At 40.4% G+C, this 13,732-nt stretch overlaps 1 protein-coding gene across 1 annotated transcript in view; it reads left to right on the forward strand.

Annotated features, from left to right (window-relative positions):
* The first annotated feature begins 733 nt into the window (after window positions 1-733).
* The window catches only part of CYTIP (cytohesin 1 interacting protein), a 153,517-nt gene continuing 140,518 nt past the window's right edge, over window positions 734-13,732 (forward strand). The window contains exon 1 of the mRNA XM_069221537.1: window positions 734-923. Within this exon, the coding sequence (XP_069077638.1) occupies window positions 753-923 (171 nt within the window). The 5' untranslated portion in view covers window positions 734-752. The remainder of the gene's footprint in view (window positions 924-13,732) is intronic.

Genomic DNA, 13,732 nt, shown 5'->3' on the forward strand with positions numbered 1-13,732 from the left:
TGTAGTAGTGGCGACATGATCGATTCCAGGAAACATTGCATCCATTCGACCTATTACCGACCTAATTCCCTTATCTGCAAGACTCACATTTAAATTTGCCTCTTGTCCCTCCCCTTCCACCAGTGTCACCATCTTAAATTCCCGGAGTACTTTGTTATATTATCCGGACTCTTCACGAAATATTCGGCGGCTAGAATGGGACAGACACAGTCTAACCTAGAAACACAATGATGTATATTAATAGTATTTAATGTTAGCTACTTAAAAGAAACACAAACATTGTAAATAATGTGTAAGCTACTTTGTTTTTGTTCATATTGACTGATTTTGAGCTGATGTCAGAACGCAAGGCTGCTTTGATAGATAACTGTCCTCACAGTTCCCCAGTCACAATAGCGAATTGACCAGTATGTCACTTTAGTTCTAGAGCAGTTATTTCCAAGCGGGGTCGATTTTGGAAGCATATATGGTCGCATACAAGTTATGCAATATTGATCCAGTTTCCAGTGCTGAAATACACCTACACTTATTTAGCTGCCAGTTTGATAGATGGCCTATCTTTAGGCCTAAATAAGGTTTAAGAACTACTCATGCTCTGCAGGAAGCAATTATTGTGCTTGCACAGGAAAACCACAGAAGTCACGTGGACTCCCTTGGGGTATGAAGTGTCTAATTGCTTGTGAGTGAGAGGGCAGGTTTACCTTCTTTGCAAGATTATTTAGCTGGGGTCTTCTGAAGAGGAATCGACCAAAATGTCCACCAGAAGGCTTATTAAAACGATCAGAAGTGACAAAGATATGGACAACTGTGATGTCGCAACTTCTAGATCTTTCCATCGGCCGACGTGTGACAGTGAAATAGATAACAGAACGATTCCTGCAGCGGAACACGCAGGAGGAAGCTTGCCTCGAAGTCGTAAAAAGGTGAGCGTCGGCTCCTTAAAAATATAAGCGGATTCCAAAAACAATACTTGCCATCCTTGTGCTATTATGAGTAGTTATTTGTTAAGTTTAATAACATATGTATTTTGATTGCACATACACCCATCTAAAAAATGAAAATTAGTGCTTGAGGAAAAAAGAATAACATCCACATTGCTCTGGAACGACTTTTGCAGGGAGTGCTTATATTGCCACATGGTGAGCATATAATTAAATTTAAAGATTTGAACTGTTTTGATCAAAACTATTTTAATTCCATTTTCCTTAAGGCCGACGAGTTGTTTTTCAGCGTAAGTCTTGCTTTCGGTTGATAGCTGGCTGAGAGGCTTTAGCGTTGGCGGGTCCTTCACGGCAATTTTTTTTGGTGCTCTGCCCAGTGTCCGCCGTCATCACGAATTCCCTCACTACCATTCTCCAACAGAGCCCACGACTTTTCCACAGCCCATCCCAGTCATTTTTTTAAAGCGCTACTCATAGTTCATTCACACTCAGTTCTGTGATCTCCATGCTACATGTTCGTTGCAGCAGGTACGTTATCCTTCTGCAATACTTTCTGATCACTAAAAACTGCCACAAGACAAAATTCCGATCTCTCACCAGCAGTAACATTAATCACCAGAGTTATCTTGGCATTGTTATTGTTGCCTGAAAACTTCTGGTAGCATAAGGAAGTTCTGAGTTTTTAAACGCATAAGTTCTCTCCCCAAGTCAGCGCCAGGTGCAGCTAACCAGTCACACCGCCCTAAAGTTGGTCCTGCTGATGGGCATAGAATGTGGTGATTCATAACCTAACAAGATGCTTGTAAGAACTGTACCAGACTCCACGCCGATAGCCCTCTCGATTCTGAGCTAGAGTATCAAACCGGCTCTCGCTTAAATTTGCAGAACTATCTATAACATAGCTGCAGTGTTAAGTTAGGGTACGAGGAACCAAAACTTTAAAACTCTGAAGATAATTTCCGCAGTAGCATGCATGTTTTGAAGTAAATTCGTAAATATCACCACCAATCTAAACATAAAATTAAGAAAAAACTTTATTTTTAATGTAATCCAATGTTATCTGACATTATTAAAAGCTATTGATTTGCAGTATGCGTAGTGGGATCTGTTAGTTCGTCGCACTTAAGTGCATCTAGAGTCCCAACATCGTATCCGATTGAGTTTGACTGTGTCACCACATGTGGATTATCATTATACTGCAGTGTCATTACACACCAGGTAAGACACTTAACGTTTTCTTCCCTTTACCGTATATATATATATATATATATATATATATATATATATATATATATTAATTAAGTGGCGGTTATAGCACACATTTATTTCTGGTTAGGTCAGAGTTTCCATAGGAAAGGCATTTTATGTTTTTGTAATACATTTGACGCCCATCCTATCTGCACAAAACTGCACACTTTGGGTTCTTCACAGCAATTTTTGTGCAGATCCATCTAGTGGGCCAAGAAAGTGGTGGCTGGACAAAAGTGTAATTTTTCATTTTAATTCCCATATGATTCTTCGCTCATTCATACAGAAAAGAAATTGCTGAATAGAATTGTACCAAATTTGGAGCAAAGGTAGAACTTTACTCAAGGATTGCGCCTTTGTTTGGTGTAATCTGTTGAGCAGTTTTAAAAAAAATAGCATTAAAAAAGAGTATGGATGAAAAGGTTACATTGTTGATATAACTGGACCCTTATTTTATTATGATGTGTGAAGCCAAGGAGGCTAAGAGGCTCAGTATAAAAAATATAAAAGCACTTCTTGGAATTATGGAACCTTTTCACTTTGCCCAATGCGGTTTCGCAAATCTAACTCCAGATTCAAAGACGTGCTGGATTCTGATTCGCTGGCTTTCATAGAAACATTTCTGTTGCAGCTGCCAATAACTGCCCAGGCAAACCTACCCTGACCCTCAGGCTCATGATGCTTTTAAAATAAAAAATAAAAAATATTTTCAGCGTGGGATTTGTGGTTCAAACCTGGATTTGTGGATCCTAGATCTACCCTGGGTTCTGCGGAACCTTGCAGCCAATCCCACTGCACAAGCCATACACAGTAGGGTTGACCACCACAGAGACCAGGGCCTGTGACTAATTTCACAGTGCTATACCGAAGGCCATGAGCTGCACCATGTTGGCCACCTGTGACGAGTTTGGCGCAGGGGTTGGCCTCAGCCGGCCTTTACCATATGCAATGGGATTGGTCCACTATAGAGAGTGAGCTGCAGGACCCCAGGGCCTGTTGTAAACGCTGTTGTGCACTACCTTTAGCTGTTAATATTGAGGGTTGGCCAGTGCTTAATTTGCATATAAAAAGGTGCTGGTGCTCAAAGCAAGCGGCTGCTGCAATTAAATGGGTGAACACAGAATACTGGGGCAACGTAATCCTGCAGCGATCTCGGGCCACTTCAATCTATTTAAAGCCACTCCCTGCCCATTCAGCTCACTCTTGCAGCTTTCTGCTTTCTACCATTGTGGCGCTTTTTTTGTTTTTCTCCTTCTCCATCTTTCCCTTATGTCTCTTTTGCTCACAGTAAATGCTTGAGGCAGAAAAATAAGTACCGGCCCTCAAAAATAAGTGCGGTGCACTGCACCGGAAGCAACAAGCACAAATTAAGCACTGGGGTTGGCTACCCACTGAGTGTTGGGCAGTGGGCCTGAGTAAAAGCCAGAAAACTGGCCAACCCCTACTATGCACAGCTAAAGGCTGTGGTCTCTGAGTGCTGGCTGCCCACAGAAGGTTGGAAAGCAGGAATGGGCTGAAGGCAAGGCCCTGAGGCCAACCGTGTGCTGTGCATGTCTAAAGTCTGCGCACAAGTGGGGATAGCTGCTTGCAGAAGATTGGGAACAGGGAACTCTTAGATATTGTATACAATGAAAAACAACCCAAAAATTCACTGAAAAAAACTAATGTTAAAGTGAAGTTATGGTTAGTATTGGTTATAACATCTCGATGTACGTATAAGAACACCTCAGAAATTCACCTAAAACACCACAGTTACCCAGTTACAGTTACATATTAAAACCGAAACCCCCCTGAAATTTGCAAGTTCGGAGCACAATCCTAACTCACACACCAGCCACAGTAACCCTAACTTGCACACCAAGTGCAATGATTATGACCTCACAATATTGATGCCAATAAATTAAAAAACCTAAAAGCACAGTTAAATTAAAAGGCAACACATACTCAAACTAGTAAATAACTTTACCTTTATAATCCTTCCTTTCATAGTCTTATGGGTAATGTGATAACCAATCTCTCCTGTAAGATTATTTGTAACATTTGCAACTAAATCTGTCGCATCCAGGGTGAGGTCTTGAGCATTGCAATTGCAAATTGCAGATTTCTTTTTCTTTTAATTTGTAACCATGAATGCACATTAGCTGCATTTTTAAGGGAATTTCTGAAGTTTTCCAAACATATGCTTTGTATATATGTGTATGTATATATATATATATATATATATATATATATATATATATATATATATATATATAAATATATATATATATATATATTTCAGGTGTCTCCTACAAGTCCATCAGGAGCTACCAGTAGCTGCCAGGCCCCTTCAGAGCAGCTCACAGCCTGGAGTTCATTTTTAAACAGGCACAGAATCACATTTTTCCTTTCAAATTTAAGGGAAAGCTTTGTTTATTTTACATTATTAGCATTGCTGGAGTCAGATTTATGACCCAGGGCACAAGAGATGAACTATTGAAGCATTAAGGTATTTAAATCTTAAATAGAAGTCCTTGTCAACTCAGTATTGGAGGTGAGAACAAAATGATGTTTCTCAATGCTCTTAAATTGGACAAAATAGAAATGAAAAGTTACCTTATAATTAAGTTAACTTTTCATTTTAATTGTTTTCCAAAGTGTTGCATTTACAAACAGCAAGCCTCTTGCTCCCATTGGTCAGTAGAACATTGTACCATATTTATAACTGTTAAATTAGATAATTTTTTAAATGGGCGGAATTTAAACTGCGGAAAAATGTTCCCATTATGAATATTTTTGCACTTTAAATCCATGCTCTTATTGGCCAGTAGAACATTGTACCATATTTATAACTGTTAAAATAGATCATCTTTTAAATGGGAGGAATAGAAAGTGCAGAAAAATGTTCCCATTATGAATATTTTTGCACTTTAAATTCTCTCATTTAAAAAAAACCGTTGTATGCTTGTGTTATACATGTAACAAAGCCACATATGGCAAAAGTTATGTCCTGTGCCACAGGTACATATGACACAGGTTCTCAGTTACACATACATATATCTCCAATTCATATGCACGCATGTTAATACATTCTTAAAGACCACGCTCTCACTGACACATGGTCTGTCATAGTGCCTCTAGTGAAAGTATTTTGTTCAAACCATAGTATCTGACTTTATGGACATTAGACTTAAAGTCAAAGAACATGGGTGTGGGGGTGTCTGGTAATAATGTGTGAGTTGTTTAACCTTCGGTAGCTCACAATGATTTTCCCTGATCTGAAGTAGCTCTCGCTACAGAAAAGGTTGGAGAACCCTGGTATATATACATACCAATTACACACCAATTCTGCTCTCCTCAAACTTTTCTAGAAATAAAAGACATTTGAGGTATTGTAGAGTGCTCTGTACAGGAGCTACTCTCCACCTAAACTTGGGATCTACCAGGAGTTCTCTGCTTCTTTTTTGCACAATTTATACTGCACTCTTAGCCTGAAGGGGTAATGTTTTTACTTATAGTGGCTTCTTCCTTGTGCCTGGACAAAGTTAAACCTCTTTGAAAAGCTATAATGATAGGCATTGGTTTTATTCATTCCAGGTTTGTTTGGATGGTAGCTTACCATTCCTAAGCTGTAATAAAGTGCCCAAAGTGATAAAAGGCTTTTGTCATTTTACAGCCTAGTGTGGGTGGCACTGTGCTAATCCTATGCTTAAAGTCTTTTCTGTAGAAATAGCAAAACACTTTGTCCCTTTCTAGCTCATTTTGGAGGGCACCTTGCTAATCATATGCTTTAAAACATAGCTAGAAACACAGACATTTGAGGTCAGCAGATTCAGAGTGTTTCTGGTGTTGTAGTGTGTTCTGTACAGGAGCTGCTCTCCACCTAAACTTGTGAACTACCCAGATTTCTCAGCTTCAATTTTACTTAATTTATACAGAACTGTAAGCCTAAAAGGGCACTGTTTTGTCATATACTGTGTGCTCCCTTGTGTCTAGAAAAAGTTAAATAATAATAGCGAAACACATGTCAGGGGTTGCCTTTAATCATTCAAGGTTGGCAATGCGAAGCTGTAATACTGTGCCTCATCTTAGGTGGAAAAAAAGGTGACAGATACCTTACAGTTAAGTTCTGAATTTACAAGCACAACAAATAGATATACAGCTGTTAGAGTTATTTCCAGTTACTATAAATCATGCCCTAAGGTAACTAGAACTCGGGCCCCACCATGCACAGTTTTCTGATAAATAATATTCTTGCAAATGTTGCAGCAATACTATCAATGATGCCATAGAATCATCCGAAAACTCGCAAGACAGCAGCTGAACTGACCGTCATACTTTTGAAAATTTTGTAAAGATTTGTCAAACGGCGCCAAAGTAATTGTCAAAACAAAAAATGCATTTCCTACAGAAACTAGGTCTTAACTATGAGTACCTACTGGTGACCGCCAGTAGGTAATATATATATATATATATATATATATTTATATATATATATATAGATAGATATATAGATATATACACACACACATATCTATCTATATATATATATATATATATATCTATCTATATATATATATATATATATATAGATATATATAGATATATATATATATATATATACACATATATATAGATAGATACAGGGAAGTTATTGTTAGGTGCACACTTTACCCAAACAGAACAATAGAAAGTCAGCAGTTATAGTAATACTTACATTAAGAAACTATAACTGGTGGCCTAAAATTATGTTCCAACATGAGCCATTGTTTCTTCAGATAAATATAGCTATAACTGCTGAATTTCCATGGTTTTGTGTGGGTAAAAAGTGAACCTAACTATAATGCCCCTGTAACCTTTATTTGTTCATTGAATTTCTGTTTTTTTAACCTATGTAATATATAAAAAACATATGTAATACAACCACCTCCACGCACAGCCAAAGTGGCCAGGCCCTCCCACCAACCCCCCACATGCACCCAACCCTTGCTGCGCCATGCGTGGTAAGGGTATGGTGTGTGAGTTTTATTTTTTCCATTTAGCTTTGTATCCGCTGATCCATTTCAGACTTACACTAGGAGTCGCATTGTGTGCCCCAGTAGTTCCGTCGATAAGCCTAAAGGAAAAAAAAGGGCACTTTTTTTTAGAGACCCCTTAATGTTTCCTATGGGTTAAGGATACCTCTATCCTGACCCTTTATGTGTGCTTTTATTTATGTTTTCTCTCTGGGCACCCAGCCAAGAAACAGAATGGCGGCTGCAGTTTTCCTTTCAGTTTGTGGACAGCCAATTAGAGCATTACTTTTTGCTCTCATCCACGCCCCTAGGTATCTGTATTTTTTCCCTTTAATAACTCCGTAACTACTGAACAGATTTATACCAGATCACAAAATGCACAATCTACAGACCAAGATCTAGCTTCCTGCCAAATTTGGTGTAATTCCATTCAGCGGTGCGTGCTGGAGACATGTCTAAATATTGCAAAATCCCAGTACAGATAGAATGGGAAAAAAGCATTTTGGGACCCCTCCGTTTTTTTTGTTAGCCCACTTGACAAATCACCATGAAAAATTCTAGACAGCAGTGAAATTAATTTGTATACTAGTTTTGAACATTTTGTGAAGATTTGTCAAAAGGCCCCAACATTATTAGCAAAACAAAAAACGCTTTGTCTATGGGGAAAGTTGTTCCTATATATATATATATATATATATATATATATATATATATATATCAATCAATCAGTGTTTGTTAAGCGCAACTACTCACCCATGAGGGTCTCAAGACGCTGGAGGGGGGCCTGGAGCGTCCATCAGTGCGGTGGTTCTTCAAATAGCCATGTATTCAAATAGGCATGTCTTCAGCTCTTTCGTGAAGTTGAGGAGGGGTGTAGTTTGTCTGAGGTGGGGCGATAGGGCGTTCCAGGCTCTGGTGGCGAGGTAGGAGAATGAGCATCCCCCTGTTCTTGTTTTTCTGATGCAGGGTACTTCAGGGAGAGAGAGCTGGGCTGAGTGTAGGGTCCAGTGGGGTACGTGGAAATTGAGTTGCCTGTTCACATAGGCTGGTCCAGTTTCGTGGAGGGCTTTGTGTGCGTGGGTGAGGATCTTGAAGGTGATTCTTTTCTCTATGCGGAGCCAGTGTAGTGTGCGCAGGTGCTGGGAGATGTGACAATGTTGAGGTAGGTCAGGGACCAGTCTGGCAGTGGAGTTCTGGATGTTCTGTAGTTTGCGGGTGTGTTTCTTGTTGGTTCTGCCGTAGAGCGCATTGCCGTCGTACAGTCTGCTGGTAATGAGGGCGTGTGTGACGGTCTTTTTGTGTTCGAGGGGGATCCATTTTAATGTCTTGTGTAGGAGGTGGAGGGTGCGGAAGCAGGTAGATACGACTGGGTTGATTTGGCGCTCCATGTTGAGTTTGGAGTCCAGGATGATTCTGAGATTGCGGGCTTGGTTCATGGGGTGGACGGGCTTCCAATGGTGGGGGGCGACCAGGAGTTATTCCACGCGTCGGGTTGAGGGCCCATGATGAGTACTTCAGTTTTGTCTGCGTTGAGTTGTAGGCAGCTGCTTTTCATCCAGTTGGCCACTGCTCCTATCCCTTTGTGGAAGTTGTGTCTAGCTGTGTTGACTTTGTTGGATAGGGAGAGGATGAGTTGGGTGTTGTCTGCAGAGGAGACGATGTTGAGTCCGTAGTTTCTGACAATGGCAGCTAGCAGGGCCATGTAGATGTTAAACAGTGTGGGGCTGAGGGATGATCCTGGGGGAACTCCGCAGGTGGTAGGCGTGGGATCCAAGAGGAAGGGGGAAGTCTTACTCGTTGAGTTCTGCCAGAGAGGAAAGATCGGATCCAGTCGAGGGCCTTGTCTTTGATGCCAACCTTGTGAAGTCTGGTTATCAGGGTGTGGTGGGAGACTGTGTCAAAGTCTGCCGAGAGGCAGTCTCTCCCTTGTCCAGCAGGGAGTGGATGTCGTCTGTTGCGGCTAGCAGGGCTGTTTCGGTGCTGTGTTGTTTCTGAAGACAGTTTGGGAGGCGTCGAGGATGTTGTGGTCTTCAATGAAAGTGGCAAGATGGCTGTTGATGGCTTTCTCAATGACTTTGGTTGGAAAAGGGAGCAGGGAGATGGGCCTGTAGTTCTTGAGGTCGGTGGGGTCCGCTGAGGATTTCTTGAGGAGAGGGTTGATCTCGGCATGTTTCCAGTCGTCGGGGAAGGAGGCATCTGCTAGGGAGCGGTTGATGGTGAGGTGGCGCTTGGGGGCAATGGTTTCAGTAGCTCTGTTTAAGATGTGGTGGGGGCCTGGGTCCGTGGGGGTCACAGAGTGTATGGTCCTCATTCTCTTCAGTGCATCTTCAGTGGTGAGCAGATCCAGTTGGTGATCATTGGTTTTTTAGTGTCAGGTTCTGGTGGAGGGGGTTCTGTACATAGGTTGTCCTCACTGAAGTTGTCATAGATGGTCTTGATTTTGTGGTGGAAGTCTGTGTTCAGTTTGTTGCAGAGATCATGTGAGGGTGGGAAGTCCGTTGCTTCGCTGTTAGGTTGGCTTGATGATGCTGAAGAGTTTCTTGCTGTTGTGTGCATGTGAGGAGATTCTTTCTTGTATTTCTTTCTTTCTGGTGCTTTTTATGGGATATCTATATATATGTAAATATATCTATATGTATTCAATAAAAAAAAACAAAGGTTACAGGGACGTTAAAGTTAGGTTCTGAATTTACGCGTACTAAACCAAAGAAATTCAGCAGTTATAGCTAGAGTTTTTTCAAGTAACTATAACTCGCCCAGTACAGTAACTATAACTCGCACCCTCTCAATGCAAAGTTGTCTCATCAGTAATTTTATTGCAAATGTTGCAGGGATAATATGAAAGATGGGACAGAAGATGTCATCAATGATATAATATGTGGAGTAATTAGCTGTGCATGGTGTTGGCACAAGTTAGAGTTACCTTAGGATGAGAGTTATAGTTACTTGAAAGAACTCTACACATGTAGGGACCATCCCTACATATGTAGGTATTTATTTCTTCAATTTTTAAATTTAAATTTATTTCCACAAAATGCCCTTTACAGGCTATTTGGCACTGCAGGGGAAGCCTTAAGGCTTCCCTAGAGGTGCCAGTGCTTCAGCAAGCAGGGAGCTGCTTTAACAGTAGCTCCCTGCTTGCTGAAACATTTAGTCTCTGTTCCCTGCATGGGTCCAAGAGACAGATATGAAATATCCTCTCTTTGACAGCGGGAACGGCTTTACAGCAGCTCTTTGGTTGATGAAGCAGTGGGACTACGGGGGAGGCCTTGAGGCTTCTCCTACAGTCCCAGACAGCCCATACAGGGCTTGTTATAATTTCTTTTTTTTTTTTAAACATGTAGGTATCACAGGGGAGACCTTGAGGGCTCCCGCAGGCCCAGATAGCCCATTAAGAGCTAAAAAGAAATAGTTAAAAAAAAAAAAGAATAGCTCAGTGTGAATGTCAACGACCTTCACGTTGATGGTTTGAGTCTTGCCGGCTCACTGCTCCCCTTCTTTTTTAACTACAAACATTTAAGCCTCATACTGAAAGGTGTTCTTAATGTTTTTAAATGACAAATGCATGTTCTTTTCAATTTGTCCAGTAATATCTCATTCTAAGTATATCATATATCAAAGCCTAAAAAACACTCCATCTCTCTCCCTCTCTTTCTCGCTCTCTCTCTACCTATCCCTTTCAATCTTTCTCCCACTCACACACCCACTAAGACACTTACGTACTCACTCACAGACCCACTCGGACACTCAGACACCCACTCAGACCCTTGTGCACCTACTCACAGCCTCAGTCAGACCCTCACGCACCCACTCACAGACCCACTCAGATAGTTACGCACCTACTCACACACCCACTCAGACTCTCACACACACACTCACAGACCCTCTGACACCCTCATGCACCCACTCACAGACCTGCACACACACTGACGCACCCACTAAAACAGTGATGTACGCACCCTCAGACCCAAACACTCTCACAGCCACTCTCACCCCCATATACACCCTCTCACACCTAATCTAACACCCATAGAGGCCATAGCCAACTCCTGCCACACACAGCCGAAAGGCTGTGAACAGCATGGGGTTTGGTGGTTAGGGACGTTGGCCGCAGGGACTAGCTGCAGGCCAGGTCTTGCGGGCAACCTCGACTGCGCATGGGTGAATGCTGTGCACGTGTAAGGTTGGGTGCTTATAGGCGGTTGGACTCAGGGCCTTGCCACAGGCCAGGACCTGTGGCACACCGCTGCCACACACGGCCGAAGGCTGTGCGCGGCGGTGGTTGGATTAACGTATCTTAATGAAAATTACTATACGTTAAAAAAACAATAGAAATTCACTGAAAAAAACAAAGGTTACAGTGACGTTATAGTTGGGAAATAGAATTTAAAAAACATAGAAATTCAATTAAAAAAACAAAGGTTACAGGGTCGTTATAGTTAGGCTCACATTTTAAATGTACAAAACCATAAAAATTCACCAGTTATAGTTAATGTTACCTGAAGTAACTATAACTTATGCCCTAAGGTAACTATAACTTGTGCCTTGCCATGCACTGCTAATTACCCCACAAATTACAGCACTTATGACATCTTTGATAACATTATTGCTAATATCATTGTAATATTTGCAGTAACATTTTTGAAGAAAAAACTGTGCATGGGCCCGAGTTATCATTACCTTAGGGCATGAGTTTGTTTTTTTAAGTAAATTTTATGTTTTTTAAAAATTGTTATTTCCTATCTATAATGTCCCTGTAACCTTTGTTTTTTCAGTGAAGATATATATATATATATATATATATATATTTGGTAATTGGAAAATATACATCAAAAAACTACTGATGCATTCTTGAAATGAACATTTCAAAGAAAGGAAGAAACATGAAATGGTTATACTTAGTATTACGATATGAATTTAGTGATTGCCGCATCATGGATATAATACTAGGGATGCCGTATTTAGTTATGGACTAAGAGAGCGTAAACATAGATTGTGCTTGGGTAGTGAGAATGTTACAGCCCATTAACTTTGTTGTAATCCGGTGGGAATATTTTACTTGAAAGTTTAAACGAACAAATATTTTTGGTTTGAGCAGGTCTTGCTGGCAATCTAAGAAACAATGTGATTAGTCAAGTTGGATGTATATTAAAAATAGTTTTTAGTTTTGTCACTTCACTACACTAGAATGACGTATGCACACAATGTTTGTATGAAGGTTGAAACAAAATAGCGACACACAAGTTGATAAAGGCAGGGGATCTTGCCAAAACGCGTTCTGTTGCTGTTTTGGATGAATAAACTCACACGCACTGTGCCACGGAGTGCCCGTCTTCCTTTTATTGTGGGGAGTTCGAGTGAACCTTATGTTTTTAATTTTTTTATTAGACAACCGACAACGTTAGAACAAAATCAGAAGCGTTTTTGATTCATCTGCTGTTTACCTTCTCATATTTGAACTCAAACCACTAAATTATCCGCAGATATGTCTATAGCTTTACGCTTTGATCTATGTTCATTAATTAATTTACATTTACTTGTTATATGAAAAGCTATCGGTATTTGCATAGTACTTTGTACCATCATTTGGCATTGTAGCTCTTTTTAAATCAGAGTGCTATTTTTATACAGTTCTGGCGTTTCCATCTATCAGTTGTGTATGGTTGTATTTTAGTTGTGCATGCTTAGTTGACATTTGTTTAGTTTAGTAGTTGTTTGAGTTGACTAGTGGGAAAGTGAAATGCTCCTTCTAGAGATCTTAGTACTTACTGTATTATAAGTATTGATAAGTTGGCCAGACGACTGTACCTTTTCGTTACATTGAATCAATTGTTGTCCGTTGTCTGGCCTATGCAGATTGCTTCTGGGCTGATCATTAGCCTGGTATTTACCAATGATGAGATTTGTGCTGCGGTGAGGGATTCTTGTATTTCTCCTAACATTATTTGAATGTTTCTAATATATATAAAGCTCGGATGCTGTGGGAGTACTACTGAGTTGGCAGTGCAGCTATTTGGCTTTGGTTAGGTGTTGTGGTATGGGGTGTCAAGGGTTTTGTTGTTGTTTATTCTGTTTGATAAAGGCAAAATATTAGAAATGTGCTCTCTAGTGGATATTACAGGGTAGAAGTGGTAAGTGCTGTTCGGTACTATGATAAATAATGTATCTGGGCTATGATGTTTCTGTGTAAGTAGTTCTGTCCTATGTGTTATGATGGCATGTCATGGTGGCAAGTGCTGTAGTGAGTATGGTGATAGACAAGCATAGGCATGCCTATGCTGTGTTACATGCATGCAAAGCAGTCTGTTGATTGTGCCCTGGTTGTGGTTTGTGTATGTGTTGCTACCTGTACCTCAATTATCATTCATGTTGGCTGCTAGTGTTTGCGTTATTGTTTACTTATAAGCATCTACAAATCACCAACCTAGCCAGCAGTGCAGTGCAGTAATCGTTTGGTATATTTGTTACAGGGATGAAAATATTTAAAATGCATCTTATGCATTTGCAAAATGATTAATTTACATTGACTCATACTTATTATCTCAAAAT

This window comes from Pleurodeles waltl, chromosome 3_1 (genome assembly GCF_031143425.1).
Source record: "Pleurodeles waltl isolate 20211129_DDA chromosome 3_1, aPleWal1.hap1.20221129, whole genome shotgun sequence".
Classification (NCBI taxonomy): Eukaryota; Metazoa; Chordata; class Amphibia; order Caudata; family Salamandridae; genus Pleurodeles; species Pleurodeles waltl.